Source organism: Ctenocephalides felis, unplaced genomic scaffold (genome assembly GCF_003426905.1).
Source record: "Ctenocephalides felis isolate EL2017-DRISC unplaced genomic scaffold, ASM342690v1 CF-g0.4_SCAFFOLD_01170, whole genome shotgun sequence".
Taxonomy (NCBI): domain Eukaryota; kingdom Metazoa; phylum Arthropoda; class Insecta; order Siphonaptera; family Pulicidae; genus Ctenocephalides; species Ctenocephalides felis.
Window position 1 is genome coordinate 58,234,069 of NW_020537324.1, and position 27,824 is coordinate 58,261,892.

General features: G+C 29.8%; 1 protein-coding gene across 1 annotated transcript in view; it reads left to right on the forward strand.

Annotated features, from left to right (window-relative positions):
- Positions 1-9,752: 9,752 nt before the first annotated feature.
- The window catches only part of LOC113368175 (elongation factor-like GTPase 1), a 42,858-nt gene continuing 24,786 nt past the window's right edge, over positions 9,753-27,824 (forward strand). The window contains exon 1 of the mRNA XM_026609743.1: positions 9,753-9,914. Coding sequence (XP_026465528.1) covers positions 9,783-9,914 — 132 coding nt within the window. The 5' untranslated portion in view covers positions 9,753-9,782. The remainder of the gene's footprint in view (positions 9,915-27,824) is intronic.

Here is a 27,824-nt window from a genome sequence, read left to right on the forward strand (position 1 = left end):
TGACTTAAGTAATAAAATGATCCAGGAAACTTATCAGTATTGTAAGTTTTTATATATGTTAATTTATTTAGTCTTTTGTTTACAAATTAGCCATTATCTTATCATAAGTTTCAATGTGTACCTTTCAATCAGCTTTATATTAAATTCAAAATACTGGCATTAATTCGTTAAAATAGTGTCTTAAATAAATTTATTTACAATTGAAATATCGTCCGTGTACAATTAAATGAAGCTATTCTTTTCAAAATTTTATTATTTATACAAAGTCACTTACCTATAAATTCAAGTATTTATTCATTGACTATCATTATTTCTATAGATCTAATGACATTTTATAGAAATTTTCTTGACTGCACGTTCATTTAGTGATTTCATAAGCACGTGTCAATAGATTTTCCTCCTATCATATTATACTATTCTATAGTTTTTAATGAAATTTAAAAAACATATTTTGGGAAATTATGATACAGTTTCGTCAACAAAGCAACAAATTATATTACAATATCTTTCTTACAAATTGGGAACTTTACAAAATTGACTGGTAACGACTTCTCAGATATACTTATAACTTAATCAATCGAGCAATTTGGTATTAATCTTGCCACTTATATATCATTATAGATACTATTTTACAGTTTTTAATAAGAATGATAAATTTGATTTGGTAAATCATTCTATATTTGTCAACAACCTTTATTTGACAATAAAACATCAGGACGAAGAGTATGAACACATTAGAATTACTTGTTTGCTCCATCTTTCTGTGAGACAAAATATTAATGGACCGATTCTGTCGCATAACAGATCAATGTTATGGCAAGGCTATGCTATGAAGAACTTTCCATACTAAATATTGATAAAAGCCATGTAGTTACTTTGCAGTCAGGCGTTTTTTAGGTTGTCAGGTAGAAAACTTAACTTATAAACCGGACAAATGTCAAAAAAACGATCTTAGATAACAGGTTCTTTCTGACCCAGCTTCATAACATACAAGTTGCAGTTTATGTGTAAAACGCCTGAATACACAGCAGATACATAACATTTTGACAGTATTCAATATGATTCAAGAGCATAATGTATGGAAGTTGGAGCGTAAATGACCTTGCCATAACATTGGTCTGTTGTGCGACAGAATCGGCCCATAAATATTGAAAAAATATCACCCTCGCCATCGAATGATCTTAATAAATATTTTGGAGCATTCTTTGGCCAACTTGAATCCTATATATAATATTAATAAATTATTACAATATCTCTCACAAATTGGTAACTTTATAAAATTATCTAAAAACAACTTATCGAATCAAATATTAATTCAGCAATTTGCCCTTCCCGCCTTCTGATGATTTCGCATTTCACCTTCGGGACGAGCCACTTATGACCATTTACGTGTGATATTGTATTCTTAAAATGAACTATATATAGTAGATTAGCGTTACCGAAATAAAGAAATAATGAAGTAATAAGTTATTTATAGTCTATTACATCGAGATTTTGATCATCGATCTGTTTCTCACCTCCACCTGCTCGCAGATCAAGACCAGATCCAAAATTTCGAGTACCTGAACGAAGGTCTTGTTATATTATAAATCTGGTTGTTCGTCGCAGGGACAAAAGAAATTTCGTAACCGTTCAATGAATGAGGTAGACACACTTATGATAATAGTTTTCACGTGCTCGGTGCTTCAGTTTCGATTGTTTACCGACGGCTTACGTGTTCGACAAGGGTTCTTTCGAGTTTCGAGAGGCTTCTGACTGATCGCATGCTAAAGCTTTCTTTCAAATAATGTGTTAATATAGGAGGAAATTCTATTGGCACGTGTTGGTTGTTCAATTTTTTTACATTTTTTTCTTTTTGTAGGTACATCTACATTCTTGCGATTTTTTGTTGTTCTCTTTTATTTATAAACGTTTATCGTTTATAATCTATAGTTTTTGGCAAAGACAGGTCCAACCGTTTCGGAGAAATGGAGCAAAAAGTGCAAAAAATAGCAGTTATTGAGAGGAACGGATCATCTTGTTTAGGATGATTCAACTAACATTTATTGCGTTGACGGTGTGAAGAAATGATTAGTTTTTGGTTGAGAAAATAATTTTTTTTTATTTCAAAATTTCATTTTTTTAAATCTGAATTATTTTCGATATACAAAAAAAATTTTGTTTGAAAAAAAAACAAAAGTTGAAATGAAACAATTTTTTTTTCCAAAAGCAATTGCGTTTTGTCAACACAAGCAGCAAGTTTTTTAAATCACTTAAATCGGATGTTTCTTTCTTAGTCCTCTTAAAAATTGTCATTTTTTGTACATTTAGCTCTATATCTCTGGAACGGCTGGACCAGCCTCTATCAAAATCTAAAAACCACTTCTCCCCATCATTTCGAATTGAAATGATGGGGAAAATTTACATTATTCAAATCTGATGCTCCGTACTCTCAAAATATCGTTTTCTATTTTCTGCACTCTTTGCTTCGTATCTCCAAAACGGTTGGACCAACTTTGCCAAAAACTAATCAGCATGTCTCCTCATCAATATGAATCGAATGCTTTTTCAAATCGGTTGACCGGTGCTCCCGAAAACGTCGACCAAAAAATTTATCCATACATACATACATACTACATACACCCATACATACACATCAATTTTTTTTAATAATGTTCAGAAATCTTTGCAAAAATTTTCATTTTCGATTTTTGGCCGATTACTATAACCTACCGGCAGTTAATGAATAAAAATTTGAATTTATTAGTATCTTGCTAAAATAATAGGTTTCTTTAATTTCATACAAACGGCATTTTAACTGCAAAATAAATAAATTTCTATAAATATTTTATTAGTCATTAAATTTTGTTATTAATTGCAAGAAATATCTTTGGATGGCATACATATAAAATACATAAAATAATATGTTAAACTTGTATCTATTTTTTTTTTTCAAATAATAGTTTGCGTTTTATTTTTGAAGTAAGGACATGAATTAGAAAACTATAAACATGTCACATAAATTTAATAACCCTTTCTTCCTTCGTCCTTTATTCGTCTAAAGTAATTATATGTTTTAAATAGTTGTTTACCTTTTATCTTCGATGTAAGGATATGAATTGGAACACTATAAAACATGTCACATAAAATGAATAGCCCTTTAGTTCTTTATTTATTTAACATAATTTTTATTCATTCTAGTGTTATCTAAATCACTCGTATTCGATATCATTAACTATGATACAGGACTACTTATTAGAGAAAATTATGTTTTGATTGTTATTTAATTAGAAATGAATAGAACGAATTATTACTTTGCTTTTGAGTATCAACACTTTCCACTCGCTAATTCCAAGATTTATATGTATTTAGGAAAAGATTAATCCTGGATATTCTTGCGGTTCTGTAAAACTTATTTTAATTAAAACTTCATTGCATTTTACAACGATTTTGATCGTCACAATTATGTTTATTTATACTAGGGCTTTTCCGTGGCTTAGTGGTTAGAGCACCGGTCGGAAAACATCTCTAATTGACACCCCAAAATATTTTTGCCTCAATTTGTGTTACCTCATGACGAAGAGAGATTACCTCCATATGAACAACTACGTAGCAGGTACAGTAAATATCAAATAAATATACTTTTTACCCTCAAAAGTTACATTTCTAGCCCCATTTGGGGTAATTGACCAGAAGGTTGCCGGATTATATTTGCCGGAATATTATAGGATTTATGATATTAAAAAATAAGATAACTTACACTCTGTGTATGAATTTAAGTAAATTCATATTTAACTTCGGCAGTAGGTAAGAACTTGTCATTTTCCTTCATACATTTTTTAACAAAATTAAGTGCTTCATACTAATGATACTTCCTTCCTTGCAACTATGCACTATGCACTTATAGTCAATACTCATGTCGCAACTATTTATGGCTGCCTCATAATGCAACAGGAAGGAAGAAATCAAAAGTTGCTCAAGACTAACGATTTTTGGTAACTGAACAATTTGTATATTATTTCATCACGTACATAATCACCTAAAAAGTTCTATCGTAAAAAACAACTTTCGTTGACACATTTATTTTAGGCATTAAGAAAATATGAAGAACTTATCTAGGGATCCTTCGAGACTAATATAATATCCTGTATCCTGCGTTCGCCTGGATAGTTAATCAGAAGCATCTGCATAGGTGGCATAGTTTAAGTAAACTATCGTTGTTTACGATGCAGCGATTTTTATTGATTTTTTGTGCGATTCTTAGAACAACTGTTCGCTAAATTTCAAACCGTCATTATTTTTGTCGGTCCCATAATATTCTTAGTTGTTACCGCAATGTCTTAGTGTTTCCGTAAATGATAAAAAATGGAAGGAAATGTGAGCCAATACAAAAACACAGCCGCACTTCCGGACTATTTCACAAACGTGCATGGTTTTAGCATTATTTTCTTGTACATTCATTTCCTTTATAATTCCAGTAGTCAGTACTGCGAAGATTAATATAACATTTCTACTATTCTGGACAGTGGCGTACGAATTATTATTATTTAATTATATCTACTGGAAATTCATATTTCACAGCACAGCACGAGTCATCATTTAAAATTCATCTAAAGCACATTGTAAAAGAAAATTTCGAAACTGCATTTTTAATTTTGTATGATATTCTGATTTATACAGCCCATGTCTTGGTACTTGTGTTACAATTTTTTTATTAAAGCAAATAACCCAGTTATTTATGTACTTTACTTCAATATTTCCTTATTTATTGAAAAAATATATTTGAAACTATTTTATTTTAAATGAGTTGATAGTGAAATAAACAAGTTTGAAGTGGCTTTTTGTCTTAAGGCAAGTTGCATGAACTTCCCGATTATGTGTAATAATTGACTTAATAAACCAAAATTAGGATTTAGCTATTTGAATAAAAAAATTAATTGTTCATTTTGAAAATAAAGTTTTCCGCTTTGACTGAATATTGCGATTTTCAATTGATATCTTTCAATCGTATATTATAATATCTGTAATTCAACCAATTTTTGTAGGACTGTTTTGCGCTTTATGAACTTTATAACCATGTTAAATTTTATTACATACGTCTAAACATTTTTTGAAGAAGCTTAATAAAATATTATGTCAAATATTAAGCATAAGAAAATACTAGCACGATTGCATATTCCTCATGTACGTAGTACTTGATATTATTGAATTATTTAAGTTAATCGTAACATAGTTTATACAATTAAAGAAGTTTTGTGGACTGCTCATTAGGTGACACAGATATAAAGAATTTAATTACATGATTATTAATTATTTTCTGTGGATAATGCATAAATTTTTCAACTTAATATAGCAAGAATTTTGCCTGTTCCAAAAACGGTTACATAAAAGCACTTTTTGCTTATTCCAAAGTTGCGACTCCTCCTTATCGAGTTTCGTTGGTTTAAATTTGTGAAATCTGTTTAGCCGTTTTTTTTGAAAAAGCGTTTATGAAATTCAAGTTTTAACTCATAATACTTACTCACAATACTCACAATAATTTTGACACTTTTTTTATATTTTTTCAAACTTCGATGAATTTTTAAATTAAACCGCTTGTCGTAGAGACGCAAAATTTAAGTATGTTTAGTATGATCTCTATAATCAATTATAACCAATCTCTATAATCATTTTTAACGACATTTAATTACGAAGAAACACTTTGGCCGATTTTTACCAAAATCTAAGCAACAGGATTCCTATTCAATATCTTTCGGTCAGTTTAGTTTTCAAAATTGATTTAGAATTGCGGGCACTTTTCTGTTAATTACAAAGATTTGGTTAGGCCGATCTTCGTGCAAAAATCAACACAAGTCCTTGTCGAGTTATATCGAACGGCTTTTAAGTTTTTAAAATCGATGCAGCCGTTTTTTTACATATCTTCTCACATGCACACACACATACTTTTTTCAAATAATTCAAAATAATCTATTCAGAAAGACAAGAAAACGTTAATAAGCTAATGAGATATGGAATAAGTTAATTTTATTTTTATAATAAATGATAGTCTGCCAGAAGGCAGGTCCATAGTGTGATAGCCACCACAAATAAATGATTCCCCTACCCTTTGTTGTCCATTATTCCCATTACCACTACCCCCCTCCCCCTTCTTTTTTACATTTGTTCTTTTGTTTTTCTTTTTATGTATTTTCCTTTCCAAACTTCTGCTTCCATGCCTCTTGATCCCGCGCAACGACTTTCAGTTCTCTGTATTATCTCTTCTCTTAAGTCGTCAATCATTTGCATTCTTCTTCTTCCCATTCCTCTCAGTCCTTCTATTTTACTCTCGACTTCATCGTGCAGGAGGCACTGTTTTTGCATAACGGATCCAATCCAGTTTCCTTTTCTTTTCAGGATTGTGCTCAGTAGAGTCCTTTTTTACCGACTCTTCTCAATACTTCTTCATTTGCTTTTTGTTTGTTTATTTTCATATAGAATATTTATGTAATTGTTATTCGTTTTCATTTGTATAAATTTGTATCTGGAAATGTGTGCGCTTATATGTTTATAAGCTAATGGACAATTTTCAAAAATATTTGCTGAGATCTCTTATATCAATTTGTCTGATAGTGTTCACGAACATTTATGAATATTCAACATAAAAATAAAAATAAATTGTAAGCAAATAAACTAAAAAATATAATATTCATCTTTCTTGTTGAGCACGCGCCACTGCCTCGTTGTAGTCATACGAGTTCTTTAGCAAGTAGCAGTTTGTCACAGGTTTTGTTTTCATTTATGGTTATTGGCTGTCGCATTTATTATCTTAATTGCGAATAAATTATGCGATCGAGAGCAATAAAAGCTTTGATATCGCATTTCTTGCGACCTACACTTATTTACTACATCAACTGATCCAAGACTAAATATACTATAAAGCGAATTCAATATAAAGAATATGCTGTAATTTATGGTTATATTCATATCGTACATTATGGCAGTATTGAAATTCAGAAATTGGTTTTAAAGGAAGAGTTTCTTCCATAGTGTAGTTTCTGTACACAAACCAGATTGTACAAATCTTTCTGGTTTGGAAAAAATATTTTTGATTTATATTTATATATTGGCCCAACGGTAACGTAATCAGTTCGGATCCCTGCCATGGCCAAATTTGACATCGAGTTACATCGAATGGTTTTTATTCGATCAGAATTCAAATACATTTCCAAATCCATGAGTCTATTTCAAAATTTTGAAATCGGTTTAGCCGTTTTTGAGCAAACATCGACAATAAGGTCAAATACACACATAAAAGCTCACACTTATGTTCCGGTTATCGATAATTCATTAATTTAAGTATTATTACATTGATTTTTTATGTTATTTATCATCACATGGACATCAAAAGTTGGTTTACACATTGTAGCATGAATTAACACCGCGATTTGTTTTCCTAATTGCAAATATTCAAATTGATAAGCTGATTGCATGTATAAATCTCGGATCAGAATTATACAGCTCTGCATATTTTTTGTTCATCAATTTAAAAAAGCTGATAATTTACGATACATAAGCGTATTAGATACATCAGCAGATCAGACTTTATGGAAAAAATACCATGGGTCTAATATCAACTTGTCTGATTGTGATAAATTAACTTTTATGTATCGAAATGATTGTACACATTCCAAAATTCTTTAAGGCGAGATGCATTAATTATGCGAACTGTTTTTTGCCGTTATTTTTTTCTTTCGTGGAGTTAAGTGATTTTTAAGGCAGTTTGTGCCTTTGCATGATAAATATAATTACAAATTCTCGCTTACTGATTTTTAACTTGAACTAATTAATAACTGTAAGATTAGTTAAGTTTTATATTTGTTGATCAAGTATATTTCCAAAACTCTATATAACTTAAACGCTGTCTATACTCTTGGCCGACATATTTCAGACAAAATAGATCCTTTTTATTTTACGACAAGTGGAAACACAAATCTTCTGTCATTTAGAAAAAAAGTTTACAAAAATCAGATATCATAAAATCAGAAATGCAATTCATTTCCTTTTGCACTTATTTACAATATTTGTAAGTATCCTTAATAGTTCAGTGAAATTTTTAAGGCAAAATTGTTCAAATCCGTTAGTCTGCAGCTAAAAGCCAAAACAAATATGACCGTCTCCTATCTGTGAAACTATTCTCGTCACAATGCTAATTTATTTATTGACTTTAATTACTGTTTACATAGATTTTAACAAGGTTCGTTTGAATGATATGTCCTTTTTTGTTAATTCCAGGTCCGAATTTAATGTCATTAAATTGCAGTTTATTTTTGCGTACAATGATTTCAGTAAATCAATATTCTATTCTCATTCTGAACTTTTAAAACGGGAACATTTATTATTAAAGCCCTTTCAAAAATTAGTTGCTGATATCAGTTTCATTTTATGATATCTGGATTTGTGTTTACATGAGAGCTTTTAATTTTATTAAGCAAAATTTATGCAAGAAGTTACTTTGAAAATCATTATAAATTATACTTTTATTTTTATTGCATTTACATAATAGTATGAATTGAGTTAAATATAATTATTTCAATCCTAACAACTATTTTTTCTATTTCTATATTTTTGAACTGACATATTTCTAAAGCTTTTAATTTTATTCACTCAATGAAGTAAACACAAAAAGCATAAGATTCTTAAAATGATAAGAATAAAACATCCTAATTATATATTAAATAATATATTTCTTGCTTACATGTCAACAATTGATATTTGAATTTTGAATTTTGAACCATGCAATTGCAAAAAAGTTTAATTTACTATATGAAATTGCTATAACAAAATTATAGGGCAAGCGAAAATTCTAATTCCTAATTATTACTTTATGAATTCCTTTCTTTGATGAATCTTCAGAAGTACTTTTAATGAGGAATTTTATATCAAATATCGCTAAAAAATATACACTTGATGTTTGAATAATTTAAATCCAACTACAGGTTCAATAAATAATTAATAGTCATTTTCATTGTCAATAATAAGATACTATTAAGGTGCTACAAGAATATATGAATTATGATAATATTTAAATATCTAATAATAATTTATCAAGCATATGCCAGTAGGCCCGTGTTCGATCCCCATTACGAACAACCTAATATCGAACAGTACCGATAATTATTTTCACTTGAATATCTAGATCGAAAATACGTTTGTACGTGAAAATAGTCCTTTCTGCATTTAATTAAATAATGTATGATCACTATTAGATTAATTAAATATGATGAATAATAAATTATACGATTTACATATGTGATAAATTAAATTAGATAAATTATTATTAATATTAAAAAAGTCTAAATGTAGCATGGAAGGAGTTCGATTGTAGCAGGGTGGAAGTTCTGATTGCAGTTGAAAATGAAATATAAAAAATGTCATTAAGCTTTTGAATAGTTTTATATTTATTTTTTCTGTATGTGTTAATTTATTAATCATATTGTAGTTGTTTTTCGGTGATTAATTTTAACATCGTTACAATTTGTTTATACTTTTAATCTTTAGTAGTTATAAATTTAATATGAGTGTATATATTTATATCTTGAAGATGTTTCTTCAAGATATAAATTCTACTTTAATATACTTTAAAATCAAAATCTTTTTAAAACTAAACTAAAACCATGACGAAATGATATATCTGACTGAATTATATTTTTTATGGCAACAATAATAAATATAAAATTCATTCCTGCTCTAATAATTTTTTTTTTTTTTCAGGTAAACTGTACGCCGTGTTGGGCAGACGGCACGGACGCATCCTGTCGGGCGATATGACCCTAGGCTCCGGAAGTTTCGACGTGACCGCTGTGCTTCCGGTGGTTGAGAGCTTCCGATTTGCCCAGGAGATCCGCAAACAGACCAGCGGATTAGCTAGTCCTCAGCTTATGTTCAGTCATTGGGAAGTGAGTACACATTTTATTGTTTTGATTTCATTCAGTTTTTACCTGCATGTAAATGATATTCTTTGGAACTTCAAAATGACGTTTCGTGCCGATTGAACCTATAAGTTTTTTATATTAAAAATTTTCTTATATTTTCACGTTAATTACCATGTCAGTCAAATGTATCTGATGCTAAGAAGTTCTACGCCATGTCAGTCATATTCGACTATATTGCATTGCGAAAAAAAGTTTTAATATAGGGCTATATCAGTCATATATGTATCACATAAAATAGTGTTTTTCCAAGAATTTTGGCAAACAAAATTTTTTCACAATTTACTCCGCCTAATGGATAAAAAGGACCAGGTTACAAATTTTTGAAAAACAACAAAAGGAACACATTGATGTATTTAGCTATACAATGATGTATTTGGCTATATTAGCTGGGAGTTTTACTGAACATAGTTGTTTGTTTGGTTTTTTCAATATAGTTACTCAAAGTCAAATTGGACCTTTTTATACCCAATTAAGTGTTCTTGATACATTTTTACTAATTTATCTAATGAAGTTAGCATGGCCCGTATGAAATTTTTTCTGATGTTATCGTAGCAATCAACGTGTTAAAGACGAACATTCTTAGTATCTACTAGAAAATGCCCCACATTCATCACCTAAACTTTTGATATTAATAACTGCAAACAACTCCAATACATCGTAACCAACCATTTTCAATCTTTTAACGAAATTCTATATTTATCAATTTTCTACAATTTTATATGAAAATCTATAATTTGTAAAGTGATTATTAAATTTGTTCAATTAAATCTCGTGCTATAAATGTTTGAACATTTTCAATTGCCATACAGCTGAAAGTAATTATGCAAATTACAAGTTTTTGCAATTACAAGTAACAAATTTATTAAGCTCCCGAAGGAGAATTATATCTTTGCCAATAATTTTAAGTTCTTTCACGTTTTAAGTCGTTCTGAATCGTTTGAGATCAAAATTTGGAAAAACTATGTGTATGTTAATAAAAATTTGACCTTACGTCGACGTTTTTTCAAAAACGACTACTTTAAATTTCAAAGATTTAAAAGCTATTAGTTGAAATTTGATAAGTACTCGCGTTGTTTGCTTTTGCAAAAATATAAACTGAGCTATTTTCTTAGAATTTGCAGCAACTGACAAACAAATCCAAGGTTTTGCTAAAAAAGTTCTTGGTGAAGATCATTCGAGCTATTTTTATTAATTGTTGACATTTTTACGGTTTTTGATTAAGGGCTTAAAAAAGTGGTTCAATTATAATAATTCATTAAAGCTTGAAATAGTGGATCGTGTCGGGTTAACTTCAATTTTCTATAGTAACATTTTGAAAAATAGCTGAATCTCCATTTTTATTAATCCTGATTATATACCCAAATCGAGAAGATTTAGCAACTTGCCTTAAGGCAAAATGTCGCTTACATCTAGTTCATCTATTTATTACTTAAAAAACTCTTATGTTCTACGGTTGCAAAAGTTTGTTAAAGTTAAAATCTTGTCGTTTATAAGATATTTTTTCAATTTCTTGATCTTATCATCGATTATATTATTTTATTGCAGAGAAAATTCAAGAGGTGTCTCATCAAGGTTGTCAGTTTCTTTGAACTTAAGATATTAAGGTCTAAATGAAAATGTTTTGTTTAATCTTATACTTTGGGTCATACTATTATTGTACGAAGAATGCATTTATTTTCTCATAGTGACGACGGCTGAAAACTTTTGACAGTCATTCGATTGCACTTTTTTGCAATTAAATGCATCCTGCGTCGGTATTACTTAATCGAATTTGATTCCGGATATTGCTTCCAGTATTTCCTCTTCGTACTTCTTATTGTAATTGCTGTTAGAGCAAAATTTATGCTGATTCAATATCCTGTGTTTCAACGAACAATCACGATTATTTGCTATAATGCAATATCTGTATATGTCATGTTTCTTTTCTTACCGCTTTTTGTTAAAATGAATAAATGAGTTTCTAACTTTTTTGCATGGCAAGATTTTCTTGAGAACATATGTAATATAATATAATATAACATATGGGTACGACGTTTTACTAGAGTTAAGTTCTTTTCATTCAAATCGGTTGATCCGTGCGCTCGAAAACGTGGACGAAAAATTGTATCCATACATACATACATACACACATCAATTTTTTCTGAGGTATGCCAAAATGTTCAGAAACCTTCGAGACATGAAGAAATGTAAAAAATTTCAATTTTGATTTTTGGACGATTACAATAACTTGCCCTAGGGAAAGTTGAAAAAAAAAGAAATGACATACTTAAAAAGTTAGTAATTAGTGCGTTAGTTTTGATTGTTGTAGCGATGTACCAAGTGTAATAGATCACTGCTTCAAGTGAGTTAGGGGTGCGGGTGACCTTTCTTTCTCATGAATTTTATTTCTGTAATTTTTGGCAGTCGGTAAACATATGGAATTAAAAAAACGCAAGTTTTGTTTCTCTATTATAAAAATTCCTCAAGCAATTTAATAAACGTCTTGCAAGAGAAATGCTAAAACGGTCGTCTCAGTTATGACATACGTCGAAAAGAACTCGTCAATTTCGATAAGTGCTGCAATAAAACTAAATAATTTACCTTGCCAGACAAAATAATTTACCTTGTCGAATTTTTGTATGCATCTCTAATGAGCCATTTGCAGAATTAATCGTTGCTTCCGGTGCAATAAGTGTAAGCAAAGAATTTATTGCTTACGATGACGCCGAATACGGGAACTGACATTTGTTTTGGAAAAGGGCTGGTAGACAATATTTATGAGTAATAAAGAAAATTTTAAGCTATCATAAACATGAATATTGTGATTGTAAACACAGAAATGGAATATAAGAAATAATTTTTTTTTTTATACATTCCTATTTGTACATCAATCGGAGCTTCCTTGCTATGAGCTGTTGTGCTCGAACTTTTCCTTCTATATGGGTAGAAAATTGCAACCCAATGGTTAACTAAATTATATTTGATAGATTCTAATATTGCTATTAAATAATATAATTCAATTTAAAACGGCCATGAGCACGAAGGGCTATTTTTACTTGCAAGCAATTCTTATAATCAAAAATATAAAAAAATTAAAAAGACATCATTAGAACAAAGTATAAAAATAGTAGAATTGAATATAATTTAAAATTTAATCCTAGTGAATTCCTATTTTTGTGAATATATTTATGTAGTGTTTAATAGTTCCATTAAATATAATTCAACAATAACACAAGGTATGAGTAATCAATCATGTGAAGGTTAATACTTCCTCAATTATCAATAACGAAGCAAATGAAATCGTCATGTCACCTTTGTTTACAATAATCATTTTAGTAATAAAGATCATTTTAATTATGCTTGTAATCATTACTTCTAATGATGGGATAGAATACAATAGTTAAATCCTCATATATCGCAAGTAAAGAACCATACCTAGCATGATAAAAGGTACATTTTCCCAAAATTCATTTTTACAAAATATGTTACTGCTTACTCACAAAACTTTTAAAACTAATAAATATTGATTTTACACAATTTTTCAGAAGTATTTCGCAAATGTGACAATATTATATATGAAATTAAATAAAGCTAATAAAGGGTGTTATTTAAGAGCATTAGCTAATAAAGCATAAGAAGTGTTTTAGAATGGAGAATAAATTTACCGATTTAATGTTTGTTGTAAGTTTCTGTAAGTTTTATATTTTGGCTCTTTCAAACTCGTTATTAAGTTTTATTAATTAATAAAAAATATACCGAGATATTATAATTGTAATACCTATTTGACTACTAGAACGCATACCATTCGAACATTAAAAAAGCGTCGGCAAGGTGTAAATTATGATGATTAAAAGTATAATTTTGTTGTGTATGGCAATTCCCAGTTTAGTACTGATATTGAGTTTCTTGTGTAAATTAATCTTGAAATTCTCTGTTAATCAAGCATGGTTATTCAAAATAGAAAAGCATTAGACACATCGGATGTTCAAGTGTTTAAAGGCTTATCGTAAGTATGTCGAATCTTTATCAGTCCCAATATTTTAGCAGCGGATGCCCACGCAATATGTAAAACAGAGATCGTTCTAAAAATACATTTCTTGATATTAAACTGAATTGCAATGGGATACTGAAATTGTAATTTATAATACCAAACAAATGAGCAAAGGCTTGGTAAAACTTTGGGAAAAGAAATTTTATCTAAATCTTTACAATTGAGTGCTTATCATTTGATATTTCGCAAAAAATAGTTGTAAGATCTGTTCGAATAAGAACAAGAAGAAATTAAAAGTTCCCGATATGTCTTAATAATTAAATTTCAACCGTTTATTTTGCAAAAAAAATTATAGGTCTACCAAATGCGAATCAGTTTTAAAAATTTAATAAAGAATAAAATGTTGCCCCACACATCTTATTATCACATATAGGAAGATTTATGCAATTTACCTTAAAGCGAAATTAAAACTAGTTTCTTAATAAGTATGCATTATCTATTTGTTTCTCTATCATATACCTATTATTTTATCTTTCAAAATAATTCTAGAACCTCGTTATACAAAATATATGAGAAAAACTTCATTTTATTTCGTATAAACTTTTTGGATCATTTGCGAAATAGCAAAGCTGGTTCATGCCAAATTAGAACCAATCAATCAGATGCAACAAGCCATCGGTAATTTAACTCAGCGCACCTGAGTATATCTTTGATCAGAATTCTAAAAATGCTTTAAATACATCGCATGCTTTTAATTTAGATTATTTTTTTAATCAGATCTGGTGAACACTTAATAAAGTGTGTTTGATGTTTACTCAGAATTCGGTATCAGAGCAAGAATATCTGACATGCACGATTACCGTCGGACGATTATATTAACTTAATTCTTACTTGGAAATTTGTTTTCTTGGAGCAAAATGCAACCTCGAAGGAAAAGATTGCTGCCTTGTACCTGCTCGGCATGTTGGCATCTTCAACGCGGATACTAAGAATAATGTCGCGATCTGACTCGGAATTATTAAAACATTTTTAACATCCGTCGTTAAATGACCATAAAATAAAATAATGTGAAGCATACGATGAATTTTTACTTTTAATATCTACGTAACCACGTAACACATATTTGATGATTAAAATAATAAATCATTAATGGTTAAAATGAACATCATCGATCCTGGATAGACTACAAAGACTTTTTTTTACTTTCATGATACAGAATAGATGTGTCTACTTTTTGTACACTAAATTTTATCACTATAGTTAGCTAGTGGTGTGTAGCATCGTGCCTCAAGGCAAATTGCTGGAACTTCTCGTACCGTAATGAAATATTTGAGGAATGTTAAATGTTTTTAAATAGATTTTTATAAATACTATAACTTATATATATAAAAATGGAGCTCTCTTTCAAATGTGCGAATAAAACTCGAAAACGGCTGAATCGATTTGGCCAGTCCTAGTCTTGAAAAATTTGTGCCAATCCAGAGAAAGTCCAAAAGGTGAGAAATTATTGCAAATCCGCGTAAAAACTTTTTTATTTTTAATTTGAAAATTTTTGTAGAAGCGTGAGCTGAATAAAACAATGGACGGTTGCTAATCCGTGAAATGTCAAACGTTTCTGACAGATGATGTTCAATTACGTTCAATAGGATATTTTACATGAATATTATTTAATTATAATTAAATTGTAGTAAGTAGCTTTGTTTGTAGTTTTATTTATATATAAAAACGTTAGTAAACGGGCCGCAAGTTACAAGAAACTGAAAATATCAACTTTTTTGAAATGTTAATATGAAAATGCACTTTTTGGCATTGTAGCACTCTTTTTTGCAAATCATATTTTTCTCAAACACGGTGCTCTGATAGATCTCATCTGTAAAATTGTATACTCATTGGTATTTATAAAACATTTTTTAGGTTATATTATTTTTTATTTATGTTATTTAAATTCAAAACCTAAATTTGGTATCGATCAAAAAGACATTTTGCCGAATAACATTTTCCCAGTTATAATTTCGCAGAATTTATCGAAGAATAGATAGTAATATATGAAGGTTCGGGGTTAAAAAGGTCCACCAGCTATGTGTCAAAAACAAAAAAAAGTAAAGTTAAGCTTTGTTTAACAAGGAATTGAAAAGTAGAGAGAAAAAGATGTATAACCGGCTATAACCTTGATTCTTATGACTTTGCTATCTGGAGATAAACTGTTATCTTTGAAAATCCATAATAAAAGTATTTTCTTCCGTTGGTAGTTTTTTAGCATTAGTTAAAAGTGTAATTATTTTGTAAAATACATTTAAAATTAAAATGAGACATTAAACCTGTTTGCCACCTGGCCGTTCCAAGTTACCCTGTCTATGTGGTAAAAAGGTCTAGATAGCAATTTTTTGAAAGACAGCTAAAGAGCACATTTCTACAATGATGAAGTAGCTGGCAGTTTTAAACTGAATCTGAACGTAGTCAGATAATTGTTCGTTTGAAATGCGTTATTTGTTTTGACATAATTGGTTTGCTTTTCATAATATAGTTTATATTTGCTCAAAGTCAAATTGGACCTTTGTGCCTCGCCCTGCTCTACATATATACTTTTTATTAAATTTACTTCAATTTATCGAATGTTACTTGAAACTTTTCAAAAAGCAGGTCAAAGGAGAAATACTTAATTCATTTTCTATCTCTCCTCGCAGAAATTTTAAAATTTTGTATAAGCTCAGTAGCATTATTTACAATTATACATAAAATCCTAAATCAAAAAAGAATCTGAAAAACTTGAAACGTAATCGATAAGTCGAAAGACCAAAAATGACTTGGGTTGGATTATACCATGTTTTCTATAGAAAGTGTATAAAACTTCCAGTTTGATTGTATTGACAAAATATAGAGCATTCAAACAACACATCCTTATACACTTAAAGTATTATTTTTTTTGATTCTCTAGAAATTGTTTAGAATATATCATAGTTAGCTAAACAACGTTTGCCGGGTCAGCTAGTAACTTATATATCTTTACAGAAAAGTAAATAAACAAAATTTAATCAATGAATTTCTTTTCCTCCCTTGTTTATTATTCCTATTACTATCTTATTACCATTAATCACTTTTTATACACTTATATTCATTTTATTTTTCAAAATTCTGCTTCCATCATAAAAACAAGTATCATACTTATTACTGAAATCTCTATAAGATATCTGATAATTTATGCCTAATGATCATGTGTGCCAAATGGTACTTTTGTTTTTTAAATCAATAAAATCGGACGCTCAGTTTTCTCAAAAACTGATTTGTCAGTTTCTGCACTTTTTGCCCCTTCAAATCTTCTGGACCTGTCTTTGCCAAAAACTAATCAGCACGTTTTTCCATCAATAGGAATCGAATTTAAATTAGCTTCGTGCTCTAGAATTTTTTTTTCTCGGGTAAGTCATCAGCCATCTGCATTCTTCGTCTTCCCAAGAAGATGATCTTTATGACCTTACTTTTGTATTGGTACTGTGATTATTATTCACATGCTTATTTTAATGTAAATGGTGTTTTTTAAAAAGTTTTTTTTATTTCTTATTTTACTTTTGATATTTGCTAAGATTAGATTTTAGAAAAGGCGGGTTCAGCCGTTTCAGTGATATGGGGAAAAAAGTGCTAATGATGACAGTATTTGAGAAAACGGAGTATCTGTTTTAAAATTGTATTTCTGTTAATCATGTAAAACGAGTAGAGTATATGAAAGTAAAGTCAAAATCAAAAAGCAATATCAACAACAAAATTTCATTTCGAACTGTTTCATTGTGATGCCTTCTAATTCTATTCGTGAATTATTCAAGAAACAAAGTAATAATAGATAATTAATAGCAACATTTTTTCCCTTCGTGCCGTTACAGAATTCTTTATCTCAAAAAATCTGTGACTTTTCCAGTTAAAAGTCGGTTATATGCCACGAATGATTTACTGTCAATGAGACACATTTACTTATATTAGTCTTTTCCTTCTGGCCGGAATCTCGGTCGTTTTAGTTCTGTGTACGTGGTGAACACACGAGAGCACGAGGGCACCCAACCAGCATCTCTGGTAGAATATAATATAAGGATCGAGATGGTAAAAAACACATAATTTATTGTTGTTATGTAATATTTTTTTGTGTTATTTGTTGTAACGTTCAGCCGTCCCGCTCCTTTTCACGGCGTATTGGTTACTTCGAATCGCGTCGCCTTTTGAACAGAAGCAAATCAGGCTTCTTCGCCTACGGTGATTTGCTACATGGATATTAATTTTTGATTGTCGATTCGGAAGAAACAAATTTTGGCAATTAGTTAAGTTTTTACTTTATGGTTACAATGATGACCAAATTTCTTGTATCCATCTTTGAGTTATTCAACTGTTTAAAGTAGCGTTTGGATAATCACATATTTACCAAGAAGTTTAAACTGACCGATTATTAACCATCTATAATTAATATTATATTGATAATATAATGAAAAGGATATTAATGTAAACTGTCTGGCTGGTCTGGTATTAATTATTGAGTTAACATGTATTCGTGTCTTTTAATACCTGAATATGTTAGTGTATTGTTTTAGCAACTTCTGATTAAATTTAAAATTGGGCCCATTAATCATATGATCGGTTTTTTAAGGATTTTTGGACTCCTTTCTCCCTCTTTGTGAAACGTGATGATATTTATATTAAACTAAACCCCCTCCCTCACCGAAAATTACGTGTATTTGTACCTAGAAAAAATCCTAAAATTTTTGGATTCAGATAAACATAAATACTCTGGTTCCCGCAAGTGATTTTTTATTATTTTTTGTCAACTCATCCTCCCCCCCCCCTCCTAAGCCTTTTAAGCCACAGGTGATTAATGGACGGTCCCAAAGTAGGAATAATAAAGTAGATCGGATATTAGTATTTTCCAGTATATGCTTAACAATATAACTAGCATAGATAAATTGATACCTTTAAACTGATAACTAGCTATTTTTCAATGCAAATCGGAAAACCATTTTGCCGAATTAGAAAGAATTACTGGAATAGAAACCACAAAAAATGCGTAAATACAAACCATCAGTTTTGCTCGAAGTTTTTCATTTAAAATTAACTCTAGAATTTTATCGATCAATTTTCCAACTAACTACTTGATTCCATTTTGTTTGAAAATGTTAGAAACTTTATATGAAGAAGGATATTTCTTAAAAATATTTTTGTGGAATTCTATTATAACAGGGCATCCATTGGCATTGTGGCATTCAATATTATAGTAGCTTTCTAGGCACTTAAATTTATAATAGCGGATTTGAAGTACATTATTCTAAATATTACTTATTATTCTAAATATTTTAGATAAAGTCGACTTATTGAGAAATTTCATACGTCGCATGTCTGAGCAAACATTGCCGACAACAATTGCGGATTCACCCGATTGATTAAATGTCATATGTCATATGTTACTGAACAAACATTGTCGACAACAATCGCGGACTCACCCGATTGATTAAATGTCATGGGTCATATGTTACGTGCCCTACATAGGGCTTATAATATATAAACCGATTTTAACAGGTGGATTCGATTTCATGTACATTTATTTCACAGGGAAAATATTATTAATATAATTGCTTACAAAATTATCGGTCATCACAATTACCATTGTCATATTATTGAAATAAAACTAACACAGATAATATTTGAATTAAATTAACTATTATGATAAATATTATTAAATATTATTAATGTCATTTCTTACTAAATCATCAGCCATCACGATTGCCATTATATTATTATAATAAAACACATGACATATGACATTTAATCAACCGCGATTGTCGTCGGCAATGTTCGCTCAGACATGTAACGTCATATGCCCTTCTATGTTTGAGCACTTATTTTGCGCTCGACTACCAGTTCATGTAATATAAGGTCTATGATTCTTTATGATAATAACTTTGCAACTTTGTAGTAAACACTAGGAAGTAACAAAGCAAATTTTTATTATTAAATTTACAAAAATTATACGATCAAAAGCAATTGTTCTTGCTTGGGAATAACACATAGATACTGAAATTGGAATAAAAAAGCAATTAAAGGGGTAGCTGGAAATACATACCGCAAATAATTATTTTTCATGAAGGGCGGTGTTATTCTTATTCTAAATCCTAAATATATCTGATTTGTACATATATTTGATAATATGATAACATATTACTCCAAAGATACTGTATTAAATAATTCCAAGTTTAGTGAACATATCGACAAAATTGTGGAGTTTGTATGAATTGTTTGTTAATATTTTATTAAAAGTGTCACCTACGCCAATTCGTACCTGAGCTCATAAGAAATTCAACCAAACAAATGAAAAAAGCGATAAAAAACGTGTCCCTTAACTCAAGAAAACTAATTCCACCTGGCTACCGAAATACGCTTCACCGCAACACGCGCCTCGCTCTCGCCGCGCACCTCGCCCCGCCAAAGTCAATCAGTCAACAGGGATGGCCATACTTTCGATTGGGAAGATATCGATTTTTAAATGTTTTAGTGAACGATTGGAGTAATATTATGTTACAAATTGTTGTACTATATATTTCCGAAACAGTTATCAAATGGTGTAGTTGTAATATTTTGTCAACATAAAGATGTCAACTACTTTATCATTTTTGAATTTATATTTTGTAGAATGTTATGAGCTATTTCATTGAGCTTCTGATCGCCTATTTTTTACTTTCTCAAATACTAAAGATAAATGCAATATTTCTTTGTTATGCAGCATATTTTATAAATGTAGCATGTTTTCCTGTTATTAAAAATTGTACTGATCTGATTATACATGTTTTCAAGTAATAATGTTATATCTCCGACCTCGTTTGATATCTGTCACATTGATTTTTTTTATTTATTCCTTTTTTTGATAACAATCAGAACATTAGTAATATTCTATTTGCATATCTGCAATTTAGTTCACATTAAAATGTAATTATATATTGTAGTTACACCAGTGAATATGTACTATTTGATGCAATTTTACTAGATTAAGTTAACTTAGCCATAATTTTTTTAGTCTTCTCGATTCTGATGTATGGAGCAGAGGAGCGACGAGTGAATTAAGGCGATTTTATAATTTTTGATGATGATTAGTCGATTTTGTTTTTATGAAGTCCTTAATAAATAGCACCTTCAGATCATTATGCAGAGCTTTATTTCTCACAAACCAAATTACACCTGTCATCATTCTAAGTAGTTTTGCTTGGGTCCGTTGTACCAATGTCACATTAGATTTGCTAGAGAAGCCCCAAAGCTCTATTTCGTATGACCAGATAGGTATTATTAAACATTGAATGAACTGATGTTTTAATAGAGGGTATTATTGACATAAATGTTATTTGCATGTTTTTGCAAATTAGACCATAATATTTAACTAATTGTATGGTATACGACCACAGTTCCGAGTTGGTCGAAGAAGTTCTGAATTGCACCTTGCGTCTTGGATTTTTCTAAAACCCGGAATCAGATTTCTCATCTGAACTGATTTTTATTGTACCCTTAAATAGTATTTGTTATGCCTCATTTATACAAAAATATAGTTAAATATAATCTCTCGCACCACTTCTAAAAGTTTTCGTTCCGAATTTGGTATAAACATATAGTCACTTCAATTTTACAAAACAATAGAGTAGAGCGGGGCACAAAGGTCCAATTTGACTTTGAGCAATTATATTGTGAAAACCAAACTAATCATATTACAAAAAGTAACACATATAAAACAAACAACTATTTGACTATGTCCAGTAAAACTCCTCATCATTATAGAAAAATGTTTCTTTTCCTATTTTTCAAAAATTTGTCATGTGGTCCTTTTTATATAAAATACGAAATAAAATTGAATGGCCAGGGCCATATAGGTCCAATGTATTATATTTAATTTTAAAGGATATAATCTTCATTTGCTATTATGTCAGAAATATTCATCAGCAGGATTGGAATAACTATTTACTTAATTCATATCTTGTGAAATTGCTTTTTTTAACTTAATATATTTTTGTTTATAATTTTTTATTATTTACAACTTTGTTAGGATAAAGGTTCTGTGGTCCTTTTTACCCCGTTTATTTAAACATAGCCGCTCAATCAAGGTAATAACTGGTTTTATATCTTTTTACTTTCAAATATTGTTGTTAGAAAATTCTTAAGTTTATTTGTTTTTGATATGTCGGTGGTGAACCTCTATCGTTTGTTTATGATGAATATTGTAATATTGATCATATGAAAATTGAAGCTTATTCGAGATAATTGATTTACTTTTTTTAAAATCCAGAACTCTAACATTGAACTTTAAAATAAAAAGTTAAAAAATATTGAATCCACACATAACATAAATATATATACCGACATACATTAATTTTTTCTAAGGTATACCAAAATGTACAAAAGGGGTAGAAACGAAAAGATATCTCCAGGTATCTTTCACTCTAATTTAAGGTAGGAATGCAACTGCGCATTTCCCAAGCATTTATTAATTTTACTGCAGATAACTGAACTTTTTTGTAAGATAAGCCAACAAATTTACTGGTTTGGTACTGGTTTAATGAGTTTTTTGTGATTAACTAGTCTAGGGGAAGTTCATAAATTAGCACAAAATTGTGCTAAATAAATTAAATTTACCTCATTCTGTTTGTTTCGAATTGAAATGCTTTGGTTCTGTATATGTATCTGGTGGTTTGTAATAATTTTTGCACCAAGGCATGCTTTCAGTTATGAAAATTTTACATGGCGATGTAAATTGGTTTTTAATTAATTGTACTAGATATTAGCGACAATACTAATCAGTTCAGATGAGTTTGTCCATCTCTGTTAGGCCATTTGAATGCTCGGCTTATCGGTTCTCTCGTGATTTTAAATACGTTAGTCCGATCAGAGATTTTCTCTCCTGCCGATAGCTTCTGGGCTTGTGCATCGGCTTCTGAATTGTGGCTGCCGTACGACGCGACGCGTTCCTCTGCCTTGTTGTTGTTATTCTTTTACTTTTTTATTATTTTTTTATTTTTTTTATTTTTTTTTACTTTTTCATCTTCTTTCGTCTTCTCTCGTCCTTTTTTCTGAATCCATTATAATATTTATGAGAGTGGCAGCACTCGGTTATTCTTTCTGGTTATTACCATCTGGCTAACACATCCCAAGTTTCAGCGATCTCTCTTGCAGTTTCCTTTTATTGGGACGCAGACTAATATGATTTGTAGTGAGAGACGTAACGCGTTTTTATCATCGATTTTATGATCATTTCAAGCCTTAATTAATTGTTTTCTTTAGAGCGAAGGGAAAAAACTGTATCTTTAGAATTCCGTTCTCGGATCATCATTAGCAGTACGGTTTTGTTTGTTATATTGCTGCAGGATTCATAAACACACACACACACACACACATATATATATATATATATATATATATACATATATAAATTGGAGATGCTATATGATCTATACCCTTCAATAATCAGGCTTATTTCAGATTATTGTTTTGTAGTCTGGTTTTCTGAACAGAACAATCAATCAATAGGCTGAATTAGGCGTCATAAAACTAGTTATAAATGGTATTTTTCCTTGAGCAAGTTGCATCAACTTCTAAATGTGTAAATATTTGACTTAATCAATTCAGATTTACCAACTTTTAAAACTGTGACGATACAGTTTTCAATAGTTTATTTTTAAAATTCAACTTACGTGTTTAGAAATGTATTCGATTTAAGTGTGCACCTTAATGCACCAAGAGACCATTTTTCATAGGCTTGTAATATTTTAGAGCAGCAGCCGGGGAACCGGAGTAAATTACTCCAAATCAGGTAAAAATGGATTTTTTGGGGATAAAAAATATTTATTTTTAATTGATATGTACTGTATTTGCTACTTAGTTAAAAGTATGGGGGTTTACCGCTGTTTTATAGTTTCTATTATGACCAGCAACTCCACCATACAGTGTTTTACCAAATTCGTCTAAAAAGAGATTTTCAAAATTAAATTACTGACTCACAATTTCTTAAATCTTAAAATTGGTGTAATAGAATTAGCCAGATTGTCAGAAGGAAATTTCAATTGCCAGCCATCTTTCCAAGGCAAGAATTTCGATCGGGCCATCAAACTGATTCAAAATACACATTAATTGTATCAAAAGTAGGTAGACTAGCTAGGTTTCAACAAATAGTTTATTTAAAGTATAGCAATTTATGCTTGTTTTGATAACTTTTTCGATATCGATAAAATTATCGATACTCGACAAAAAGCATTTGTAGCAAACATAAAGGAATTATTAATATACGATATTGATTGCTGTACTGAAATAAAGAAGATGATGAAATGGCTATGTGGTGTATATATGAATGAATATATGTACTTGCATACGTGTGTGCATGGTGTCCCAGAACTTAACGTCATTAAGCCAAAATGAGTGTCAGTGTTGACCACAACTGTCCTGAAAATATAGAAAAAAAAGTTATCTCACGTTGTTTGGGAATTAAGAGCTTTTAAGTACAACCTAGAGCTTTGGTGAAATTATGACTATTTTTGGTGATTGTGGTTAATTTTTATTAATGTTCAAATGTGTTATTTATGTCTGTTTAAATTGTCTAAATTTGACTGTCAACGTGCATAACATTTCCAAGACCGCAGTAAAAAAAATAACAAAATTGCCCGGAGTTCACGAGGAAAGACTTTTTGTTGAACTATGAATTTAATCATTTTAAAATCCGTCCAGTTTGAGAGACACTCCTTAAAAAATGTACTAAAGTGTGCTGGCAAATTTCATCAAAAGTTGGCGGATCAGGATTGTGAAACGGTAAAATACTTAATAAATTTTTTATTGAAAAATTTTGGTTAAAAAAAACAAAAACTTAAAAATAACACCAAAACAACTAACGCATTACGCTCATTTTCAGTCCAAATTTTCTCTCTCGCACATTCAAGCTTGAGCTTATACAAACATGTGAGCTTATTGTGAGTAAGAGACCAATTCTCCAATAAAATAGACCGCAATTTAGAGTCTATTTTACCAGGTAATCGGCCTTTAACATGCACTGAAAAAATCATGTTATTTTTAGGTTTTTATTTTTTAAATTTGGTACAGATTTATGTACTAAGTCGCATCTGGACTTGATTCACTAGAAAGTCGTAAACTAAAGAAAGTGCGTATAAGTTATTATCAATATGGATTTAATTTATATATATATATATATATATATATATATAACGATATTTATTCATTTTATCTTGTTATAAAGTGTTTGCGTCGAAATATGCGCACCCACACCGTTCTGATTATAAACCAGGCTAAGCCCTCTGGCGCGTCCGCAGCCTCCCACACTAGAAATCTGGTCTCCATAGTGCGAACGATTATAACTAAATAACCTTTAGATTTAATTTAAATTACTGGATACTGTATAATCCTGTTTTACCGATGAAAAGGTGATAAAGTAACATACGTTGCGATTTGCACATTCTGTTACAATGCTCAGATTCATAACTCATATTTATTACTTTTATCTATAGTACGAATAAATAAAACTAGATTTTCTGTTTGTGATATTGAAATAGCTGTTTTTTAACACTTGCACATAAATATAATTAGGGCACATATCGCAGATAAACTTCTTTAAAAAAATGTCATTATTTATATTCATATTATTATTATTATTACAAATAATATCTTCTACCTTCATCTGTGGTTACAACATAAGGTAAGGCGGGGCACAAAAGTCCAATTTTTTAGTAATTATGCTTGAGTCTATACAACTATGAATATAGATTTAGTTTCGCATTTTATCGAGATTCAACATGTGCTTTCAAAGTCCTTTAATCCGGCACCCAACTATTCAGAATACTCAATAGACTGGCATTTTTTCAATTTTTTTTTCAAAACTGTGCCTTTATAGCAAATAAAAACGTAAGAGGGCTATTAGAACGTTTTCGGGGTGGCTTGGACTTGGAATCCTTCGGAAGGACTAGCTAGTGCTCGGTAATCGTTGTGTTCATGGTAAATTCCGTTGTGTCAAGGTTCATGAACAAAGTATGTTCTACGAAATACGTAGCCTTTACTTTCTAAAAAGGATTCGGTATTTTTTTATTTTAGTCTTCTGAACACAGCGGCACAGTGCACATATATCAGTAGATTTTACCACCTAAACTTTGCAGTGACCATGTTTTCAAAACTTTAATAAGAAATTTAAGTATTGTTTAGGAAATTATTAAAAATTAGTAGTTAATAGTGGATTGTTGTATTTTGACGCCAAATACTAAAATCGACAAATTTCGTACATTATTATCAGATTTTATTAAAAGTTCAAAAAAGTACCTGCAAGATAACGTATTATACAGTTTACTCGACAAGAAATTTATGAGTTCTGCTCAAAAAATGATTAAAAATCAGTTGTTTATAGTAGATTGTTGTGTTTTTAGTATGTTATACCCAAATATGTCTACTATGACAGCAAATGCTAAATCAACAAATTTCGTACATTATTATCAGATTTTATTAAAAGTTTTAAAAAAGTACCTGCGAGATAACGTATTATAAAGTTTACTCGACAAAAAATTTAAGAATCCTGCTCAATAAATTTTTAAAAATCAGTAGTTAATAGTAGATTGTTGTGTTTTTGTATGTTATACCCAAATATGTCTACTATGGCAGCAAATACTATAATCAACAAGTTTTGTACTTTGTATTAAAAGTTCCAACCAAGTACCTAGGAGAGAACTTATCATTCAGTTTACACGACAAGAAATTTATGAGTCTAGTTTGAAAAATTATTAAAAATCAGTAGTTAATAGTAGAATGTAGTAATTTTAGTATGTTACACCTAAGCATATCCACTATGCCTTGTTATTCAGAAGAAGAGAAACGAAAACACGTAACACTAATTTTCAATCAGAAACTAGAAATCGTCTAACTGCTAGAAATCATCAAATTTTTGTTTAAAATTTAATAAATGTAAAATAAGCTTTGTTATTTGTATTTTCTACTAATTGTTTTTATAATTATCACTTGATAGTCCGGAATTTTCGATAGTCCGACACAGGGATCGGTCCCGAGCCAGCCGAACTAAAGTAATTCTAATATAATATAATAAATCTAAATTTCTTAAGTCATCATTATGAGTTTTTATAATCTTTTATATTTCTTTTCCTAATGCACAGAAAAATACTAACAATATTTATAATTAAAGATTATAGATATTGACCCTTACTGGGTCCCTTCGACGGAAGAGGAGTACCTTCATTTCGGCGAAAAAGCCGACAGCGCAAATAGAGCAAGAACTTACATGGACGCTGTTCGTAGGAGGAAAGGGCTAGCAGTCGAAGAAAAACTGGTAGAGTTTGCTGAAAAACAACGAACACTATCCAAGAAGAAGTAGTTATTGTCTAACTTAAATTATAACGTTATTGATTATTATTTTATTACTCGTAATCATTGCCTTATTGGATTGTAAGTATGTACCTTGTAATATTCTATTCAATAACTTCATAATATCAGTTTAGTTTCGAGGGACTCAAAAATGAATTTAAGTGAATTTAAAATTAACTCAATTGAAATTTTCTAGTATACTTAATAACATATACGTAATACGTAATACGTAATACTAATTTGCCGGAATTATATTGCAACTTTCAGTTATTATTTTGAATAAATTTATTTTGCTGTATTTTTATAAGTAATTCTTCAATAAATATAAGTTTTTTTGTGAATTATGGTATAAACGTTTTCTTCATCCCATGTATTGTTCAAAAAATATTTTTAAATATTACGTCGAAAAGGAAATAAATAAAATGAACTTCTTTAAACATATTTTTGTTTATAAGGCGAGTTAATAAAGAAAAGAACTGACAAAATTAGGAAGTCCTCAGAAGCAGATCCGATTTTGTTTATATTTCTTTCTTTTTTAA